General features: G+C 42.2%; 1 protein-coding gene across 1 annotated transcript in view; it reads right to left on the bottom strand.

The window, feature by feature from the left end:
* Positions 1 to 23,741, bottom strand: part of malrd1 (MAM and LDL receptor class A domain containing 1) — a 351,826-nt gene that overhangs the window by 268,068 nt on the left and 60,017 nt on the right. Inside the window, exons 10-13 of the mRNA XM_072252046.1 lie at positions 20,917 to 21,040; positions 6,215 to 6,367; positions 823 to 928; positions 73 to 440 (exon numbers count right to left, since the gene is read on the bottom strand). Of these exons, the coding sequence (XP_072108147.1) occupies positions 73 to 440; positions 823 to 928; positions 6,215 to 6,367; positions 20,917 to 21,040 (751 nt within the window). The remainder of the gene's footprint in view (positions 1 to 72; positions 441 to 822; positions 929 to 6,214; positions 6,368 to 20,916; positions 21,041 to 23,741) is intronic.

The following is a 23,741-nucleotide window of genomic DNA, read 5'->3' as shown; positions in this document are numbered from 1 at the left end:
AAGATAGGCAATCAACACTGTTTGGACACTAGCATTGCACAAGTCAACAAGTAACTCTCATGTTACACTTACCACAGTTGATTTCATCAGAACCGTCACCACAATCATCCACAAGGTCACATACTTGTAATCGGTTAATACAAGCTCGAGTTTGTTCACACCAAAACCACTCTGCGCCCTCACAAATCTCTACAGCTGGTGGGAGGGAGCAGTTGGCAAACACAATGTCGTCCACTGCAGCCACACCATTGTAAATGCCCAGGCTCACTTTCACCAATTTAAGATGGAATGGCCGTGTTAGACGCCCAAGCTGGACAAAACCTTGGAGCCATTGATTGCTTTGAGTGTTGTACGTCCACCACACGACAGTGTTGTTCTTCACACCCTCAACCTCCAGGAACATTTTTGCTGCTCCCACTGCCTGTCCATAATTGTAATACCTGTGACAGTTACAAAATGGCAAATGAATACTTCAGACATCAAGAATGTTCAAATGTATAACCAATTAACATTCTGCAACATTAGGATTAACTTTAATTTTTAAAAAATTAGTAGAAATGCCATGTACATTTAACTAATTTCAATCCAATAAATTAAAGGGTATGTTTTCCAGGTGTAATTAGGTCAATTACAGTGAAAATATGCACTTATAACTTCTCCTTTAAGTTAGATCTGTTAATGACGCATATAAAATGATGCATATAAAATTAAATCAAAATGAGTAGCTTTGGTTGTAGTAACCATGGGGTTAAATGTGGCACAGAACAAAATAAGCAATTCACCTGTCTATCAAGCCAACATGAAACTGAATTTATTGCCTACCAAAAGGACATTGTGCATCCAGTTCCTGATTGAGTGAACTTAGGGCTGGTTAGTTCTGCAGTCTGGAAAATGTTGCTTTTCATAGTCAAAATAAACATGAAATGGCCTGAAATAAAAATGCACACAAATCCAGAAGGTCATTTGAAAATGTCATTTCTGTAGCTACATAAAGCGACCAGATTTTAAAATAGTTCAGAGCTTGATCTAAGTAAAGCATCACAACATACTCCATGACAAAGCTCTCTGTTTGTAAGGTGAGTATCTCAGGAAAGTGTTTTGAAAGGGACTGGATAAGCACAGAGAAACAATGTGCAACCAAAAGTCATGACCAACTTAGCGAGCTTTCAAAGAAGAAGCTTATGGTTTTTAAATAGAGGCCTGGAGTGTAACTGCAAGAAAGTTTTCCTCAACCAGGCTTTATAGATGGAAACACCCAGTATGTTAGGTAGCATCTCCTGAAAGAGAAACAGAATCAACGTTGCAGATTGAAGACCCTTTCCCAAAACTGAGGAAAAGAAAAACGTATGTTAATTTTAAGTAAAGGTCACAGAGTCATACAGCACAGAACTAGGCCCTTTATTTCTCCACATCCATTTTGAACTTTTTGCCCGTCCACAATAATCCTATATGCCTACGTTCAGTCTGGAATATTCTATGCCTAGCCTAATTAATGTTTCAGGTCTCCCACACTTCAGTGGAAGAGAATCTGAGAAATAGGTCAGTCTGGGTGACAGAGAAGGTGGGGAAAGTAGGAGATGTTGGGTGGGTGGAATAAAGGGAATGTGACAGGAAACAAGCAGCTCTGGGTTACCCATACTCCACAAATGATGCTCCATAAACTGGTCACTCAGTCTGTGTTTCAACTTTCCCAGTGTGGAAGAGACCATATTGTAAACACTGAATGCAAACTACTCTACCATGAAAGAAGTGTAAATGAATTACTGCTTCTCCTAGAAGTTCTGTTTGGGTGTCTGTTTGGTAGGAAGGATGAAGAGGTAACTAGGTGTGTTAGTGAGGGTAGTGAGGGTTAATGTAGTCTACATGAACTTCTACAAAATCTTTAACAATGGGAAACTGGTTCAAAAGGTTAAAGGGGGGATCAGAACAGATCAGTAAACTGAATCCAAATTTCACCTGCCAGGGTTATGCACGAGCTAACCAGTGTTGGATCTTAATGTTTTTGAGATCTGAGGTTCTTTTGAAGTCAAGAATGAAGCATAAAGCTTGTTGCATATGATTGTTTTTATTAAATGCTAAAAGAACAAGGAGAAAGGAAGAGGAGTCTGTTCCGAGCCTTTGTGGCCCATCAGGCCGGTGCTTATGCCAGTTTCTGTGGCATGAAGCGACTGAGAGTGCAAGACTCCCCCAGAGAGGATGCCAGTCTATCGCGAGGTTAACCCACAGTATTTTGCTGGGTGGACTGGAGCAGTGTGTGATTAAGTGCCAAAGACACAACACGCTGCCTTGGCCGAGACTTGAACCCACAACCTTCAGATCATGAGCCCAACGCCCTAACCGCTTAGCTACATGTCACACAAAAGGAATAGAGCAGAAAGCAAAAGCAAGGCCTAGTGATGAGGGAAGAATGAAGACGTAAGAGCAAAAGAGCAAAAAAAAGCATTAACCAATGTGATCTTATACCAGACTACTGGCGGCACGTATTCCATTCAAGTTCCATTACTTAAGCTAACCAATAAGAGAGCCCTTATTCAAGTACTGTAATATATCCACCGATGAAAATAATGAGCTTCCAGAAAGTCATAAAGTCAACTGCAACCACTATAAAGTGCGCTGAACAATTGCATGTATGTAAGCAGTTATATAAAAATACAAACAAAATTATGAAAGTTACATTACAAGGAAAATAACAATTATACAGTCCATTCCAACACCAGCATGAATATACTGGGCCAAAGAATCTGTTTCCATGTGCTACTACAGTGCCTCTATGTTTGTTTTCTCCCAACGAATGATTGCCCCCAGCCTTCTTGTTTTATTATGGCCACTGTATGGGCTACTATAGAGACCATCTAACTCATGATCTCTTTATAATTAATCTTCTTCATACCCTTTTTCTAACTCTGTTTAGTCTCTAATATTATTCTCTCCTCTATGCCTTTGAAGAAGGTGATATGTAGACAGCTTAAACGCCATTTAGTTGCCTTGCTGCATCCTCAACTACACCTTGACCACCAGTTTAAGGGTTTTAAACAAGAGAAAATCTGCAGATGCTGGAAATCCAAGCATCACACACAAAATGCTGGAGGAACTCAGCAGGCCAGGCAACACCTATGGAAAAGAGTAAATAGTCCATGGTTCAGGCCGAGTCCTTTCATCGGTACTGATGTTTACTGTTTTCCATAGATGCTGCCTGGCCTGCTGAGTTCCTCCAGCATTTTGTGTGTGTTGCTTGGATTTCCAACATCTGCAGATTTTCTCTTTTTTGTCATTGGACTACTACACTGCAAAGTCTCTTCCAGAGATGCCTACCCTGAAGTTGTTTAAATCTTCCCTTAGAGGGCAGTTCTGTGAAACTCTCTCTTACTGCCACCCTTCTGTGAACTCTGCAGCCCTCCAGTCCTGATGAAGGGTCTCGGCCTGAAATGTCCATAGATCAAGGCTGGATTAACCTAGTAGCAAAAGTAGCAAATGCTACGGGCCCAGCATTTTCGAGGGCCCTGCACTAAATGCTTGCAGGCTGCAGTCTGGTGAAATCGGCATCTCACAGTATTCTCACGACGATCTGGCAACGCATGCTGCATGGTACAGTATGTATGTGCAGACTTGTGTTGGCTCCTTGGTGACCTTTGTGCTATCTTCCACACTCCGAAGCCACTGCAGCGTGTGCTGTTACGCTGCTGGAGGGTGCGCCAGTGACTTTGACTGTGCGCTATGTTTTGCCGTCCGGACCAGTTGAAAGATTTGTGAAGTTTTTGGATATGGAAGGTCATTGTACTGAACAGCTCGCTCAAAGTTTACTCGACTTTTTAAAGGAAAATGACATTGATATAAAAGACTACCGTGGTTAAAGTTATGACAATGCCAGCAACATGACTGGCAAGTATAGTGGCTTACAAGCACGAATTAAAGAGCTGAATGAGTTTGTGGATTACATTCCATGTTTTGCACATTCACTAAATTTGGCTGGAAAATGTGCTGCTGAATGCTGTCCAGAAGCATTGATTTTCTTTCAATTTGTAGAAAGCCTGTACACATATTTTTCTGCCTCTACTTATCGGTGGGATCTCCTTTCTGCTGCATTATCTGATGGTGGTGCTCATTTGCTGATTGTGAAAAGAATGTCAGATACCAGGTGGTCAGCTCGTGCAGATGCAACAAAAGCACTTTTACACAGCTTTTCTGCAATAAAACAAGTCTTGGATGACATTTCAAATAACAATGATCAGAAGGCAGAGTGTCGACAATAGGCTCGTGGACTATTTTCAACCATGATGAAGTTGGAAACAGGAATAATGGTCATATTGTGGGATCAAGTACTACAGTGTTTTCAAATGACCAGTACTTCTTTGCAATCTTCTGGCCAAGACTTGAACACAGCTTGTACACTCTGTGAATCCCTGCATGGATATATTCAAGCTATGCAGTCTACTTTTTCAGACATTGAACAAAAAGCCAAGGATCTGACTAAGTGTGAAGATTATCAACAGCAAGCTCGAAGAAAACACAAGCAAAATCGCACGTATGATGATTTCAGTGGTTCCAGCACTCTTGATACACTTGTCGAATCTCAAACGCCTTCTCAGAAGTTTAAAAGCCGAACATTTCTTGCCATTATTGACAGCTTGCTTTCTGCCCTGTCAAAAAGGCAGAAAGCTTATCTAAAGGTGAATGGTGTTTTTGGATTCCTTCATCAGTTACAGTCGTTTACACCTGAAGAGGTCGTGAAGAGGTCATCAAATCTTATTAAATCATATCCGGAAGATCTGGAAGAAAGTCTTGATGAAGAATTTGTGCAGTTTACTGAACTGTTGAAAACTGATCTTGCTTCTCATATTGGCACCAAACAAGATCTTGTAGCGTTACAGCTGTACCGCTTGATAACAGACAATTCTTTGGAGCCATGTTTTCCAAATGTAGAAAATGCCTTGCGCATCTATTTATCACTCATGGTTACCAACTGCAGTGGAGAACGCTCATTTTCAAAACTGAAGGGGATTGAAAATGAACTAAGGAACACCATGGGTCAAAACAGATTGAACAATCTCACTCTAATGAGCATTGAACATGAACTTCTGCGTGAAATAGACATTTCCAGTATCATCAACAAATTTGCTCATGCTAAATCTAGAAAATGTAACTTTTAAATTGTACTTTTGTTATTTTTGACATTTGAAATTGATACCTACATGTAGGTAATACTATTACTGAAGTGTCAAACATTTGTCGTATTGTCTGGCTGTATAGCAAATGAAATGATGAATTACTTTACTATGCAAGTAAATAATTTATGTTTTAATGCTTATGTGCATTTTTAAAATTTAGCACCCCTTTATAACATATGCCACAGGCCCCGCACTAGCTTAATCTGGCCCTGCCATAGATGCTGCCTGGCCTGCTGAGTTCCTCAAGAATTTTGTGTGTATTAGTTTAAAGACTTTACCAGTTCTCTATTTATGCTTTCTTCAAGGATTTGTATCCAATCCCAATGCAACTGTGGCTATTTATATGGCCACAACTCCTTCCTGTCCCAGAAGCTGTGAAATGTAACAAGTAAATTAAATCTCTTTTTAACCATACCATTCCTCTAACAATGTGTAAATTCTCCTGATTGTTCCTCATTTAATCTAATCTCCACATTACTTAATCAATAATTCTGGGGTCATTCCCCTCCATGGATTAATTTAGAACCTAACATCTAATATTCTTTTATCAGGACCTTTGTTTGTTCCAATAAGCAGCATGAGAGCTGGAATTACTCCTGACCTTTCTGTTCCGAATACACTGACCAGATATTAGGTGCCAACACATTTCTCAGAATTATCAGTCCTGGTTGTAGGAGTTGTGATCAATTGCTCTAATGATAAAGCTTCCTTATATTTCCATTCCAATCTAATGCAGTTCACTCTGGGGGAACATCTGGTGTAGAACTTACTCAGTCCTTTGCAGTAAGGCAATGCATATTTTACTGAGATCTTACATGACTCAGTGGGAGTCAAGTAATTGACTGAATGGCTTCTCCCTTTGCTATTTGTTCCTATGAACTTGATGAGATTTTAATTTAAAATATTTCAGAAGAATTTTGGAATGATTACTAGAGATTGTCTAAAGAGTGCTCTGAGAGATTACTGGACGTTTATGGTTTGAATCACATGCACTATTGCAAAGTAAACAATCTCTAAATATGAAAGATTAGATATAATGAAATTCCTACCAGTGGTAGCATTGGTGGTATGATCCCGAGCCGGGGCCTGAACTTTGACATTTGAAGGCAAAGCACTACTTGAGTTTCTGATCCAATCAAAGTTATCATTAGGAACATTCTCAAACCAGCCACAGCTGTCCTCTTCAAAGTTACATGTGGAGGCTGCAACATAGAAATCAGTAATGTTGTACCAAGTTATTTTAGAGTATGTTATATAATATTTAGCTCTTTTCAATCCTTCTTGCATAAACATCATCTACCAGAGGTTCCCAACATTTTTATGCCGTGGAACCTTACCGTTAACCGAGGAGTCTGCAGACCACAGGTTGGGAACCCCTGAAAGAACTGTTGAAGAAAACGTTGCAACAGATGGGATGGATCATATGGATCTCTTGTGGTAGAAAATTAGAACAGATTCTACAGACAACACATCTCTTCTTTCCTTTTCAATCAACACGTCTCTCTTTTTTTCCTCAATGTCTAAATTCTAGAAGAACCAAGAACTATTTTCAGTTAACCTCAATATTACTTTCCAGTTCCTGGCAGTCTGCTGCCTCCAATGTCTCAGAAGGTAGAATATTACGGACAATGACTTCCCTTTGAAGTTACATATTTAATTAATATGTTACCTCAGGGATGCATCAATCTTTAAAGAAACACACACACAAACCCACACACACCCACACACAACAGATCATTAAGCATTTTCAATTTCTGTTAACTGAAACTGGATGAAAACAGGCACAGAATAAGAACCTTTGCTTAACGAAGAAATATTGTACCACTGAATCACTGGCAGGGAATGAGAACTTTGTTGCAAAATTTCGGAATGAGTCTTGAATGAGTCGGGTAAAGCAACCATAATATATTTTCTTTCAAATCCTATTCTGAGACTATTTTGTTATTCCAATCGTCCTTTGCATATAGATAAGGTTAGCATTTTTCCCCATCACATATTCAGGTGAGAAAATCTCTGTGCTCATAAACAAGAGCACCAAGGTTGAGATAAGTAGTCCACGCACCAGCTCAGAGATCATGTAAAATTGGTAGCTATAGCATTTGTTACTGTACATATGTCTCTTTAACAATACAGAGCCTTTAGCTACCCTGTAGCCCTTTGACGCCTTTACTAATCAAGAATCTGTCAAACTCCATTTTGGAGTCGTGTGTGGCAATGAATTCCACCACCCACTGGCTAAAGACATTATTCCCCACTGTTGTTCTAATAAGGCATTCTTTTATTCTGAATTTGTGCCCTTCAGTCCTAGGTTTTCACACTGTTGAAAACATCCTCTCCAAGTCCACTCTATCCAGGCCTTTCAATAAAAGATACATTTCAAAGAGCCATCCACCCTCATTCTTTTAAACCTCAGTGAGTACAGGTCAAGAACCATCAGAATCTCTTCATACATTAACCCTTCCATCCTTGCAATTATTATCATACACTTCCTCTGGACCCTCACCAATGCCAGCACATCCATTCTTAAATATAGGGCCCAGAGCTGCTCAGAATACTGCTAATGTGGTCTGACAACACATATAAAGCTTCAGCATGACATCCTTGCTTTTATCTTCTAACCCTCTGGAAATGAATGCTAACATTGAATTTGCTTTCCATAAAACTGACTCAACCTGCAAGTTAACCTTTAGGGAATCCTGCACCAGGACTTGCAAGCTCCTTTGCAGATTCGGTTTCTGAATTTGCTCCCCATTTCAAAAACAGCCTACGCTTTTATTCCTTCTATCAAAGTGTATTACCTTCCAGTTCTTCTCATCCAGTCCTGATGAAGGGTCTCAGCCTGAAACCTTGCTCTTTATTCATTTCCAGATGCTGCCTGACTTGCTGAGTTTCTCCAGCATTTTGTGTTGCTTCTACATTCTTTTATTTGGTTTGCCTTGTACTGCCTTAACGTACTGATGTGATTAAATGATCTCTATTAATAGCATGCATAACAAACTTTTTTTTGGTTCATCGAATAATAAACAAATTTACAATATTATGGCAGAATAAAATTGTGATGATGGTCTGGAAAAATGGGGAGAGAAGGTCATTGTGCTCTCCACTGTGCCTGAATATGAATCCTGACTGGCTCCCATGCTGTGAGTAACTCCAAGATATTGTGAGATGCTAAGGGGCCAGTGATCACAGCCTGCAACTCAGAACAAAGAGGTTATTAATCAGTAAAAAGCATATTAATGAGTCATTTTACATTGCAAGTCAAAACTGCTGGGTCCTTGGTGCAAACAAATCCAGAATTTTTAATGGGACTCTGGTAGATACGTGGGCTATGACCAAGGGAAAAATAGCTGAAGTTGCTTAGCAATTTAGTGCATGGATGTTTGTTAGGTGTGTTAAAAAGCAAGTTTATAGAAATTAGCTAAAATAGTGAAAACAAAACCGCCAATATTTGCAAAAAGGTATCTACCAGAAAACTCAATTATAGCTCCGTATATACTTGTCCAGTGTCAACTCCTGGCAGCCCTAGCTCTCTTTCGCTGAGGTTAAAGAGTTCCTTTCTATTCCGCACTAGAATATACCATCATTAATTACCAACAAAGTTAACTTAATATCACACATGAATTGGAATATGATGCACCCCACAATATAGTTACAATTATACAACAAAATGAACACAATTATCTTCCTTAAATGGAGTATACAAACAGCATAGATACATTTATACATGCCCATTACTAAATAAATGGAATATTCCACCGTGCATGGTGGGAAAGGCACCGTAAAGCCAACCTGAGCACATGTTCAATTTAGGACTCATTATGAGAATATACCAGGGAAGCACTGGAGTGTGTACGCTGAGATTCAGGTGCCATCATGTCACTCTAGCCTTATGATCCTTCATTGTTTGAATCAATGCCAATGATCTGTGGTCTGTGTAAAGGTCAAACTCTCTGCCAAGGAGATAGTTCCTGAGGCTATGACGGACCCACTGAATGGCCAGACGCTCCTTATCAATGGTGGAATACATGGTTTCCCTTGGGAGGAGATTTCAGCTCAGGTAAAGGACTCTTCTCCAGGTTCTTCTTTGGCCAGCTCCAAATGCCTACGCCTGAGGCATTGATAAGATCATAAGACATAGTAGCAGATTAGGCCATTTGGCCCATTGTGTCTGCTCCAGCATTCAATCATGGCTGATCTTTTTATCCCCTCCTCAGCCTCACTCCCTAGCTTTCTCCCTGTAACCTTTGGTGCTGTGACCAATCAAAAACCTATCAAGCTCTGCCTTAAATATACCCAATGACCTGGCGTCCACAGCTGACTGTGGTAGCAAATTCCACAAATTCACCACCCACTGGCTAAAGAAATTTCTTCGCATCTCTGTTTTAAATGGACGCCCCTCTATCCTGAGGCTGTGCCCTCTTGTCTTAGACTCCCCCACCATGGGAAACATCCTTTCCAAATCTACGCTATCTAGGCCTTTCAACATTTGAAAAGTTCCCTCCTCACCCTTCTAAGCTCCAGTGAGTACAGACCCAGAGCTATCAAACATTCCTCATATGATAACCCTTGCATTCCTGGAATCATTCTTGTGAACCTCCTCCGAAACCTCTCCAATGCCAGCACATCTTTTCTTAGATGAGGAGCCCAAAACCCTTCACAATACTTAAGGCGAGGTCTCACCAGCACCTTATAAAGCCCCAGCAACACATCCCTGCTCTTGTATTACAGACCTCTTGAAATGATGCTAACATTGCATTTGCCTTCCTCACCACTGACTCAACCTGCAAGTTAACCTTTAGCGTGTTCTGCATAAGGACTCCCAATTCCCTTTGCATCTCAGCATTTTGGATATTCTCCCCGTTTAGAAAATAGTCCGCACATTTATTTCTACTACCAAAGTGCATGACCATGCATTTTCCAACATTGTATTTCATTTGCCACTTTCTTGCCCATTCTCCTAATCTGTCTAAATTCTTCTGCAGCCTACTTGTTTCCTCAACAATACCTTCTCCTCCACCAATCTTCATATCAGCTGCAAACTTGGCAACAAAGCCATCTATTACATTATCTAAATCATTGATATACAGCATAAAAAAGAAGTGGTCCCAAAACCAACCCCTGTGGAACTCCATTAGTCACTAGCAGCCAACCAGAAAAGGGTCCTTTTATTCCCACCTACCAATCAGCCAACGGTCTAACCATACCAGTAACTTTCCTGTAATACAGGTCTCTTAACATGGTAAGCAGCTTCTTGTGTGGCTTCTTGTCAAAGGCCTTTTGAAAGTCCGAATAGACAAACATCCACAGCACCCCCTTCATCTATCCTACTTGTAATCTCCTCAAAGAATTCCAACATGCTGATTTAGGATTTAAGATTTCCCCTTAAGGAATCCATTCTGACTTTGTCCTATCTTGTCCTGTGTCACCAAGTACTCCATAGCCTCATCCATAACAATTGACTCCAACATCTTCCCAACCACTGAGGTCAGGCTAACTGGTCTATAATTTCCTTTCTGCTGCCTTCCTCTTTTCTTAAAGAGTGGAGTGACATTTGTAATTTTCCAGTCTAAGCAGCATGCCAGAGTCTAATGATTTTTGAAAGAATATTACTAATGCCTCCACACTCTACCGTTAACTCTTTCAGAAACCTGGGGTGCAGTTCATCTGGTCTGGTTGAGTTCTGTACCCTTAAATCTTTTAGCTTTTTGAGCACCTTCTCCCTTGTAATAGTAACTGCACTCACTTCTCTTCCCTCAAACCCATCAATATCTGGCATACTGCTAGTGTCATCTACAGTGAAGACTGATGCAAGATGCTCGTTTAGCTCAGCTGCCATCTCCTTGTCCCTCATTATCATGTCTCTGGCCTCATTTTCTAGCAGTCCTATATCCACTCTCATCTCTCTTTTTTTTTACATACTTGAAAAAGCTTTTACTACCCACTTTGATATTGTTGCAAGCTTGCTTTCATATTTCATCTTTTCCCTCTTAATGATTCTTTTAGTTGTTCTCTATAGGTTTTTATAAGCTTCCCAATCCTCTATCTTCCCACTAATTTTTGTTTTGCTGTATGGCCTCTCTGTTGGTTTTACATTAGCTTTGACTTCCTTTGTCAGCCACGGTTGTACTATTTTGCCATTTGAGTATTTCTTTGTGGAATACATCTATTCTTCACCTTCCTCATTTTTCCAGAAACGCACACCATTGCTGCTCTGCTGTCATCCCTGCCAGCATCTCCTTCCAATTTACTTTGGCCAACTCCTCTCTCATACCACTGCAATTTCCTTAACTCCATGGAAATACTTCTATGTCAGACTTTACTTTCTCCTTATCAAATTTCCAATTGAACTCAATCATATTGTGATCAGTGCCGCCTAAGAGTTCTCTTACTTTAAGCTCCCTAATCACCTCCAGTTCATTACTTAACACCCAATCCAGTTTAGCTGATCCTCTAGTAGGCTCATCGGCAAACTGCTCTAAAATCCATCTCATTGGCATTCACCAAACTCACTGTCTTGAGATTCATTACCATTCTGATTTTCCCAATAGATCTGCAGGTTAAAATCTCCCATGCCTATCATAATACTGCCCTTTTGACATGCCTTTTCTATTTCCCATTGTAATCTGTGAACCACATCCCATCTACAGAGTCTTTTTTCCCTTACAGTTTCTTAACTCAACCTACAAGGATTTAATATCTTCCGATCCCATGTCAGATTTTCTACTGATCTGATGCTGTTCCTTACCAACAGAGCCACACCACCCAATCTGCCTACCTTCCTATCCCTCCAATACTTGGAACCTTGGACATTCAGCTCCCAACTACAACTATACTTCAGCCACGATTCAGTGTTGGCCACAACATCACCCCTGACGATCTGTAATAGTGTAACAAGATCATCCACCTATTTCTTATACTCTGTGCATTGAAATATAACACTTTGAATACTGTATTTGCTACCCTTTTTGATTCTGCGTCCCTAATGCACTGATACTCACCCTGCAAGCTGCAATCATGTCCTATCATCTGTGTGCCCTTTCTGACAGTCTGACTGCACACAATCTTTGTTTTTTTTTACCATCCATCCTATCCTGAGTCCCTTCACTCTAGTTCCTATCCCTCCGCCAAATTAGTTCAAACCCTCCCCAACAGTTCTAACAATCCTGCACACAAGAATATTGGTCCCTCTTGGGTTCAGTTGCAAACTATCCCATTTATACAGGTCATACCTCCCCCAGAAGGGATCCTAATGATCCAAAAACTTGAAGCCCTGCCCCCTGCACCAGCTTCTCAGCCAACCATTAATCTGCCAAATCATCCTGTTTCTACCCTCACTGGTGCATGGCACAGGGAGCAATCCAGAAATTACCACCTGGGAGGTCCTGTTTCTCAACCTTCTGCCTAGCTCTCTCAGGACCTCTTTGCTCTTCCTTCCTATGTCTTTGTTACCAATATGTAGCAAGACATCTGGCTGCTCTCCCTCCCTTTCTAAAATACTGTGGACACAATGAGAGACATCCTGACCCTGGTGACATTCCCCTGGGAAGTCATCACCCACAACAGTATCCAAAGCAGTATACTTGTGATGGACAGGAATGGCCACAGAGTTGCTCCGCGCTAACTGCCTATTCACATTTACATTTCTCCTGACAGTCACCCAGCTACTTGTCTCCTGCTACTTAGTGGTGACTACTTCCCTGTAACTCTGATCAATTATCTCCTCACTCTCCCGTACAAGCCGAAGGTCATCCAGCTGTCGCTCCAGATCCCTAACAAGGTCTTCACGGAGCTGCAGCTAGATGCACTTCATGAAGATGTAGACCCCTGTGAGACTGTGGGTCTCCCAGTACTTCAATATCCAGCATGAAGGACACACACTGGCCATTTACTACGCTAAGTATAGCAAGAGAGAGAAAAAAAGGGAACCTTAATAGAAAGTTACCCAGAGCTGAAGCCTCCTTTGAGCCAAAGCCTGACACTCCTACTCTCACTGCTAGCCTACTCCCAACAATGCCTGCCCTGCTTGTCCCTTCTGTATTTTTATTTAATTCGCTGTGCTCTGCTCCTGCCACTGATTGGGCCACCGGAATGAGGCCAAACGCCCGTGAAGCTCTCCTTTTAAACAAGTGTCACCAATCTGCGAGAAACCTCATCGCTGTGCTCTGCTCCCACCGTTGACTGGGCTGCCGTTTGGCAAAGTCTGAGCTCTGAAGGGCAGATGAAGAACGCGTGAGGGCTTTAAGGTCTGGAAAAGTGTTTTAGCACTCACTTGTCCACATCACTGGGTTGCTTACAAGCTTCCCAGAAGGACAGTCAGAGTGGCGTTTTGGGGAATGAACCTGCGACACCACCCTACCAGAACCAGGAAGGACTTCATTTCCTTCCTTGTGTGAGGTCAAGGAATGTTGCAGATCACTTGCACTTTATTCCTCTGTACTCCAGCCTTTCCCTGTCCCAGCTGGTAGTCGCAGCATCTGCTTTCCTTTTATGCCTACTCACATTTTCGTAGATTGAAGGCGAGATCAGTAGCTTGTATATTCCCCAAGAGCTTGCACAGATGGTCCAGTGTAGTACTGTAATTTTCCTGTCCAACCCTTTCTAGTATGTCATTCAACTTCTGGAAATCTATGTGTACGCTCACAGTGCCATCTTTCTTTCAGATGATAACAATAGGACTTTTCACTCACTATTTGAAGGCTCAGTGATTCCCATAGTCTGAACCTCATTCTTCAGGGCCCCCATAAGTCGCTCTGGTACTCTGTAGCAGTGTTGGCGTACTGAAACTTGGTTAGGTCTGATCCTGTTGGAAAGTTTTAGGACATTTGTCAGCCTTGGTCTCTGCTGGAACAGCTGTGGAAAATCAGCAAATATCCTCAGCAGCTCCACTGGTTGGTGGCCATCAATAGGTCAACCTTACCAGGCCTCTTCCAAGTCTCTCTGATCCCTTCTGAGTCAACATCAACGGATACATCATCTGTACTAACATCAACAGAAACAGGAGAACCAGCAAGTGGTCAAGGCATCATTAATGGCGTGACTTCTGAGGCCTTTTGGTTCCTCCCTCGCACAGACTAGCATCCAAATCAGGCAGAGACTGTAACCTGACCACTGCTTTGGTCTTATCATGTGTTATGACAAAATGCATAACAGCACTCTCTACTCCTGGAGTAACAGAAGGATGAGATTGGCCATTTCCCTTCCTCAGTAACTCATGTAACACAGGCAAATCTCTCCCCAGAATCATGTCAACTGGTAGTTTCTCCAGCAACCACAGCCCCGCCCCTCAGCTTTCATCAAGAACTTATGGTCATCCCACTCAATAGTGAGTTCTGCCAGTGGCTCAAACTTCCAGTCACCATGGACACATTGGACAGGTGTTTGATGACTGAGGAAGATACTAATAGCAGGGGCAAGACTTTTCTTAATAAATGACAATGAGCTACCAGAATCTAAAAGAGCTTTAATAGATCTTCCATTAACTTAACATTATAAACATGAACTCTTGCTCATCACATTCTGCTTGATTTCCATTACCATACTCACAATCATCACAGTCATTACCACTATAATCACATTCTCCCTCTCTTGGTACATAGCGCATACCTGACAACTTGGGCTTCTTGAGAGGACACACAGAGGACTTCTGACATTGTTGCTGACAATGGCAGCAAAATAAAGTCTTAGAATAAACTACCAAAGGTTCTTTGCCTTAGCTTCTCCCACTCCTTAATTTGGCAGTTACCCTGAGAGTCCACTGCAGAATGAGAGTCTCTGTTGCTTTGGAATGATGGCTGTGATTGAGCCCCCCTGTGGGCATTGAGGTACTGCAGGGCAAGTCAGGCTGCAGTGAGTCCACCCACAGGCTCATGCTCCCATATTTATGTTCGGGTGTCCGGAGGAAGAACCTACAGCAGCTGCTCAAGAACAATGGCCTCATCAATCTTCCCTTGGACTTCTGTTCTGAACATAAGGATGCAGCAACATAAGAAATAGCAGCAGGAGTAGGCCACCTAGCCCGTTGAGCCTGCTCCGTCAATCAATAAGACCATGGCTGATGGGACCATGAACTTATCTCCACCTACCTGCCTTTTACCCCACAACCCTTAGTTCCCCTTACTGGTTGAATCCATTGGTGGTACAGACCCCTCAGATGATATGTCTCAGTGGGTGACTCCCCAATGGTAGAGTATAGGAACAGAAGTTTTGGCAATAGGTTTCTGCCAAGATTCAGCCAGCAGCACTTCCTTCAGAATAGTTAATACAAAATACTCTGCAGATGCCGGGGTCAAAGCAACAATCACAACACGCTGGAGGAACTCAGCAGGTCGGGCAGCATCCGTGGAAACGATCAGTCAACGTTTCGGGCCAGAACCATTCGTCAGGACCGAAGAGGGAGGGGGCAGGAGCCCTTTAAAGAAGGTGGGGGAGGGTGGGAAGGAGAAGGCTGGTAGGTGCCAGGTGAAAAACCAGTAAGGGGAAAGATAAAGGGGTGGGGGAGAGGAAGCAGGGAGGGGATAGGCAGGAAAAGTGAAGAAGGAATGGGGGAAACACAATGGGTAGTAGAAGGAGGCGGAACCATGAGGGAGGTGCTAGGCAGTTGGGGAAGGGGGCAGAGTGAAACTGGGATGGGGGAAGGGAGAGGGAGGGAATTATTGGAAGTTGGAGAATTCAATATTCATACCAAAGAGATGGAGACTACCCAGATGGTATATGAGGTGTTGCTCCTCCAACCTGAGTTTAGCCTCATCATGGCAGTAGAGGAGGCCATGTATGGACATATCTGAATGGGAGTGGGAAGCAGAGTTGAAGTGGGTGGCAACCAGGAGATCCTGTCTGTTGTGGCCCTTCGAGCAGAGGTGCACGACGAAGTGGTCCCTACTTCATTACCCACAACTCCACCTATCTTAGTATCATCTGCATACTTACTAATTTAATCTACCACCCCATCATCCAGATCATTAATATATATGACAAACAACATTGGACCCAGTACAGATCCCTGAGGCACACCACTAGACACCAACCTCCAATCTGACAATTCCCTCCCCCTCCTTGCCCCATCCCAGTTTCACTCTGCCCCCTTCCCCAGCTGCCTATCACCTCCCTCATGGTTCCGCCTCCTTCTGCTACCCATTGTGTTTTCCTTTATTCCTTCTTCACCTTTCCTGCCTATTCCCTCTCTGCTTCCCCTCCCCCATCCCTTTATCTTTCCCCTTACTGGTTTTTCACCTGGCACCTACCAGCCTTCTCCTTCCCACCCTCCCCCCACCTTCTTTATAGGGCCTCTGCCCCTTCCCTCTTCAGTCCTGACGAGGGGCTCTGGCCCGAAATGTTAACTGATCATTTCCACGGATGCTGCCCATTCTGCTTGGTTCCTCCAGCGTGTTGTACATCAGAACAGTTGTTGGACCCCTCTTCATCTTTTGCAGTGTAGGCTTCAAGAGCTTTACTCATCAGTAGTGGTACAATCTAGCAGCCTACACCTACTCTGGCCATTGCCATATCTGGGCCATCCTCACAAACCTGAGGGGGTAGTTCCCAATATTGTTGATAAGAAGGCACCTTGGGGCCCCTCTGCAGGCATTGGAGTTCCTTCTTGAAAGCACCATCTCCCCTCTGCTGGGCAGACAAAAGGTCTCTAGAATATTATCAGGGGAGGTTTGGAGGTGGTACCACTTGAAGGCCTTTCAGCTTCCGGCCTGAGTTTGGTCCTGGGCTCAATTTCTTCCTCCTGTGAGGTCGCCACTGCTTCCCAGGCATCAGCTTCATTTTTAGCATCAGAGGGTTTCCTGACCTAGGATCACAATCCCACTCTCCCCCGATTTGCGACTGGCCACCACACTGCTCCTCTATGTGTTAGGTATGTGGGTTATGACCAAAGGTTAAAAAATGGCTGGAGTTATTTGGCATTTTAGTTCAAGGGTGTTTATCAGGTGCGTCAAAAATCAAACTTACAAAAATTAGCGAAAATAGTGAAAAGAAAATTGTTAATATTTACATAAAATTGTCTGCCAGAAAACACAGTAATAGCTCTGTACTTATACTTGCCCAGTGCGAACTCCTGGCAGCCCCAATCTCTCCCTCACTGAGGGCAATGAGCTCCTTTTTATTTGGACTAACAACATGTACACATTTACACATGATGCCCATAACTAAAGAAATGTAATATTCCGTCATTAGGGCCCATGATGATAACATACTGGGGAAGACATTGAAGTACATACGCTCAGTGGAACAGTTGAAGATTAGAAATGCAATGTGTGAATGCGAATGCTCCCTGTCACAGACTCCCTTTACAGAAGTTTGTGTGAAACAGCTTGCCTAATGTTGTCCAAAAATACCACAAAATTTCATGGTACCGATTCCGAAACAGAACTATCAAATTTCTGATATTTCTCTGAGGAGAATCTTTCCTCGTAGCTCTGACCTCAGAAAATAGCCCCTGCAGGGTCAATACAATTTGAACTCCTTCAGCTTTTGGCAAGTATTGACAAAATGCCACAAATAGGGCTGTGGGGAGGAGGGGAGGTGGGGGGGGGGGAATGAGGGAAGACAGTGTGATCTTCCTAAGGGTACATGGGAACATGGCCCAGCCTGGGAAGAAAGTAGCAAACGGTGCTGACAGTGGAAAGCTGCCAGGGAGATGACTGTTGGGGCATGTTCCCTTTTTGTTTCCTTGCTCTCCTGAGAGCCATACACTATAACACAATCCATCTTTCCAAGTCTGTAGGCAACAGTCACTTTATCACAAGTGAAGCGTTTCCCTCTTGTCAGGGGAACTATTCTCAGTCCCTGCAACACATAATAAGCAGCAAAATAACACAAGCACAATATCTCAACTGACAAAGGGACTGAACTGAGGCAACTGTTGTGCAAGCAAGGGCCACTCTGAGTTTTAGGGCAACGCAGCTACCTGCATTTGTTTGATAGACAAACCCCAAACAACAAACAAGTACTTTCAAAGCCTAACTCAGGGACACTTAACCCAGTAGTTTTTGTGTGCAGTTCACCTTGCTGCTGCTGAATTTAGCTCAACATCAGCCACACATCTAATGGATTCACATGCTGGCAGATCATCACAGATTCAATCCAGTACTTTCGTTTGCTAAGTATCACCCAAAAAATGCCTCTTATTTATCTATGTATTGCAATAATAAAGAGTACGAACACAAGAATTAGAAGCAGGAGGAGATCATTAGAGCCCTTGAACCTGGACCTTGCAAGAATTCACAGATGATCTGATTTTCAGAATCAGAATCAGGTTTATTATCACCAGTGTGTGACGTGAAATTTGTTAACTTAGCAGCAGCAGTTCAATGCAATACATAATATAGAAGAAAAAATAACAATAAATAAATAATTCAGTTACAGTATCCATATATTGAATAGATTAAAAATCATGCAAAAACAGAAATTATATATACTAAAAAAGTGAGGTAGTGTCCAAGGGTTCAATATCTATTTAGGAATCGGATGGCAGAGGGGAAGGAGCTGTTCCTGAATCGCTGAGTGTGTGCCTTCAGGCTTCTGTACCTCCTACCTGATGGTAACAGTGAGAAAAGGGCATGCCCTGGGTGCTGGATGTCCTTAATAATGGATGCTGCCTTCCTGAGTCACCGCTCCTTGAAGATGTCCTGGGTACGTTGTAGGCTGGTACGCAAGATGGAGCCGAATAAATTAACAACCCTCCTCAGCTTCTTTCGGTTCTGGGCAGTATCCCCTCCCCCCATACCAGACAGTGATGCAGCCTTTCAGAATACTCTCTACAGTACATCTAAAGAAGTTTTTGACTGTATTTGTTGACATACCAAATCTCTTCAAACTCCTAATGAAGTATAATTACTATCTTGCCTTCTTTATAACTGCATCGATATGTTGGGATCAGGTTAGATCCTCAGAGATCTTGACACTCAGGAGCTTGAAACTGTTCACTCTCTCCACTTCTAATCCCTCTGTGGGGATTGGTGTGTGTACCTTCATCTTATCCTTCCTGAAGATCACAATCAGCTTTTTCATCTATCTGACATTGAGGTTGTTGCTGCGGCACCACTCCACTAGTTGGTATATCTCGCTCCTGTATGCCCTCTCGTCACCATCTGAGATTCTACCAGCAATATTTGTATCATCAGCAAATTTGTAGATGGTATTTGAGCTATGACTAGCCACAAAGTCATATGTATATAGAGAGTAGTACAGTGGGCTGAGCACACATCCCTGAGGTGCACCAGTGTTGATCGTCAACGAGGAGGAGATGTTATCACCAATCCACACAGATTGAAGTAGAGGATCCAATTGCAGAGGGAGGTACAAAGGCCTATATTCTGTAACTTCTCAATCAGGATTGTGGGAATGACGGTATTAAATGCTGAGCTATAGTCGATGAACGCAGGTGTTCGCGTTATCCAGATGGTCTAACACTGTGTGAAGAGCCATTGAGATTGCGTCTGCCATTGACCTATTGTGGTGTTAGTCAAATTTAGCCTAAGCTCTGCATTCCTACATACAGTACATGGCATTTTTTTTGATGATCAGGCATCTTAATTATTTTCAATATTCTGTATCCACTGCACTTTTGAATCTCCAAAAATTCATGACCCTCTGAGAAAAAATATGATGCTCCTTCTCTGTGCTAGAGGGTGATTCCTTATTCTAGAATCTCTGACATGATAAAGCTTCTTCTCCACATTTTTCAGTCTCCTCAAAGTCTTACTTCAAATGAAGTGGAACCAAACAAGAGCTGCTAGGTGAGGTACCAAAACTAAATACAGTTACTACGTTCAGGAGCCATTTTGTTGGACACACCATTTTCAGCAAGGTGAACTGTGCACAGAAACTACTGGAATAAGTGACCCTGAGTTCAGCTTTGAAAAATATTTGTTTGTTGCTTGAAATTTGTCTAGCAAACAAATGCTATGTTCAGGTGGCATCTTGTTGGCAAGGAATTGAAAGATATGGCCCTAAAGTGGTCCAAATGGGCAAAAAGGTCAGCATGGACATGGTAGGAAGGAGGACTAATTTCTGTGCTGTAAAATTATATGACACTATAAAAGAAAACAAAACTGAACAGGGTGGGGGTTCGTTCTCCATGAAGCTCTCTATTGAAAATGCCTACTGTATAACTAGCATGGGCAAATATTTATTGGATTGGGCTATCAAAAAGCTGCAGATACTGGAAATGTAAAGACTCTCAACAGGCCAGGTAGCATCAGTGCAACGAAAAGCAGAGACAGTGTTTAGAAACACCTGAAGAGTTAACTCGGTTTCTCTTCCACTGGTGCTGCCTGTATGGTTGTGAGCTTTCAGCAGTTTCAGTTTCACCTGCCTGGAAGCTACTGATTTGAGAGCAAAATACATTACAAATCAGACTTTTATCAGGATAAAAAACGTGGTAGGAATTGCACGACCAAATACAGCTTCCATAACTAATATTCCTTCTTCAGTAGATGAATCCACTGAAGAAAGCAACATCCACAGAAGGAAGATTAATGACTTGACTCCAAAGAGGAAGACAGAAGAACATTAGAAATAAGAGTAGGAGACTAGCTCTCAAGCTTGCTGTACTAATCAATAGGATCACAGATGTGGTTTAAGTACATCAACTTATATGCCACGATGACTTAATCCTTTCTTGTTGTTTTCTACAGCTAATCCATTTAAAATGCATGTGGCCTTTGGAAGAGGAATTGGCTGTAATCCAAAACATCAGAAAACAAATCAGCAATGATTTTTTAAAAGTAAGTTAAATACTTGCCTTTGTATTCTGTGATGGAATTTGAGGCCATCCTGTGAGATATAGCGCAACCTGGAGTTAAACTGACATCATCTATTGCAATAAATGCATTAGGTACTGCCAACACGGTGCTCTGGAGAATAACCTAAAATATAAAAGAAGATGGGAAGCAATTGGTCAACCGATATTCTCTGCAATCAAGTGCCATTGATTGCAAAGTCGCCGTGATCACAAGCCTGCTTATCCAACAGTGATTTGTTTTCTTGCTCACCAAACAGATGCAAGAATTACAGACATGGCCAGCGTTGAATTTCCATCCCAAACTGCTCTCAAGGTAGTGAGCAGCTTTCATGAGCCCTCCTGGTGACGGTACTTTCATAGTGTTATTGGGTTTGGAGGTACGGGGTACCGAATGAGTGGTAATGGAAGAATGGTGCATTGCTCAGTAAAGAACCTGCAGATATTGGCACTCCTGCACTCTGTACCTTCTTGGAAGTAGATATTGTGGGTTTGTGAAGTGCAGTTGAATAAGCCTTGTTAAATAAATTCGGTATACTTTCAAGATACTGCACATTCTCTGTGCAATATAGTAGATGGAACAGTTACTTATTGAGTTGCATAGGGGTACAAATCAAGCAGATTGTTATATCTTAGAGTGCCATAGAGTTGCACAGAACAGAAACTTGTTCTTTAGCCCATCAAGGCCATACTAACCGTTTAGCTATCTGCATAAACCCATTTTCCTGCATTGGGTCTGTAACCTTCTGTGCCTTACCTACATAAGTGCCTGTATATACATCTCCTAAACATAATGATTGTGTTTGACTGCACCTCCTCTGGAGATAACAACCTCCATTTAAAAAGAAACTTACCCTTAAATTGCATTTAAGACTTCCTTCGCTCACCATAAACTTATGCCCTCTTATTTTTGACACCCCAGTCATGGGGATAAGATGCTAACTATCGACTCTGTCTAAGCTGAAGTGATGAAGGTTTTATATATTATCAACACTGTACTTATCCAGGCAAGTGGGGAATATTCCATCACATCCCTCACTTGTGTAGTATAGGTTGTAGAAAGACTTTGAAGAGCCAAGAAATATTGCCGGATACTCAACAATCACTCCACAGTCAAAGTCACTTGGATCTCATTTTTCTCCATTCTGATATTAGGTATGAGCAACAAATAAACCACCTGTCTATGCTTTTATGCACTGAGTTTCTTTCACATGATTGGCTGATCAGATACATGCATTAACAAACAGGTATGCAGGTGTACCTAATAAAGTGGCCACTGAGTGTTTGTTCACTATATCTTGCTGCACATGAGCATCATTACTTCACTTTCTGAGGAATTGATCACTTTGAAAATACCAGCAAAGACACAACTTCAGATGTTGTGAAGAAAGAAAGAGCCTGGTTGGGTCTCAGCTGTTGCTGCAAGTGAACTCCAACAGTGACACCTTGTGGTTGGGATGCTTGGCTATCAACAACCACAGCCATCTTCTTTTGACTTCAGTCGGTGGATTATATAGAGCACCTTTAAAATACCCCCAAATTTTTCCCAGTTCTCTTTTAGTCCTTTTATTTTCTGACTTCATTGGCATATGAATAGACTCTGACCGGGAAATCTACTTCAAGATGTCTGCCAATGCCAACTCTAAGCCAATTAGGTGGTTTATGAAATTCTAGTAGGGCCTTCCCTTCCTATTTGGGCTGATGGTGTTTTGCTTGATTTGAATTATTACCTCTCTATTGAATTTGAATGTAGAGCTGCCCTCTGCTTTTATCCTGTTCTCTAGACTTTAGGATTACACAGAAAAAATAGCAATGCAGAACTAATTGTAGAGTAGAAGAACAAGCTCTTCAGCCCACACATTTGTGCTGAACTAATTAAACTAATAATGTAAACTAATCCCTCCCGAACCTAGTGGTGTGGGTCCTAGGGCCTCTGTACCTCTTGCCAATCATAGCGGCGAGAAGAGGGCATAGCCCGGACGGTGGGGGTCTTTGATAATGGATGCTACTTTCTTGTGGCAGCACTCCATTCAAATGTACTCAGTGTTTGGAAGTGATTTACCTGGGATGGGCCGGGCTGTGTCCACCGATTTCTTGGAGAAGTACATAGCCACACAATCACAAGTATATAGTGAGTAGGGCAGGAAGCTAAGCACACAGCCTTGGTGAACCTGTGCTGATATTGTGTCTGAAGACGTTGTTGCCAATCTGTACTAACTAAGGTCTGCCAAAAAGTATACACTGGCTGTCTACTCTACCTGTACCTCGCATAATTTTATAAACTTCCATCAGGTCTCTCCTCAGCCTCAGCCTCTGCCATTCCAGAGAATACAACCACACCTTGTGCAGCCCCTAATTCAGGCAGAACCTTGGTAAACCTCTTCTGTACCCTCTCCAAAGCCCCCACATCTTTTCTATAAGGGGTGACCACATTGCTCCAGATGTGGTCCAACCGGAGTTTTATAAATCTGCAACATAACTTCCTTATTGTTGAATCAGTGCCTCAGCTACTGTATTAAAGGCAAACATGCCATACACCTCCTTTACCATCCTTTCAACTTGTGTAGCAGTTCAAATATTGAGTAAATTACTTACTCCCAAGTTAACAGCCTTTATGATTTTCTTAATTAAACCAGTGGAAGGAGGAATTGTTTTAGAATCGCTCAGTGATGTTTGCCTATCCTGGGATACATTGCTTACCACTTCAGAATGCCACAGCTGGGATTGGAAGCTGATAAAGGATTGCAAGGTGAATCACTGATTCACACATTACTTCCTTAGTTCACACAGTAATACTTATTCAGGTTCAGTTTTTATCTTATGCAAAG

This window comes from Mobula birostris, chromosome 3, assembly GCF_030028105.1.
Source record: "Mobula birostris isolate sMobBir1 chromosome 3, sMobBir1.hap1, whole genome shotgun sequence".
Lineage (NCBI taxonomy): Eukaryota > Metazoa > Chordata > Chondrichthyes > Myliobatiformes > Myliobatidae > Mobula > Mobula birostris.
This window is presented reverse-complemented; position numbering and strand designations above follow the sequence as displayed.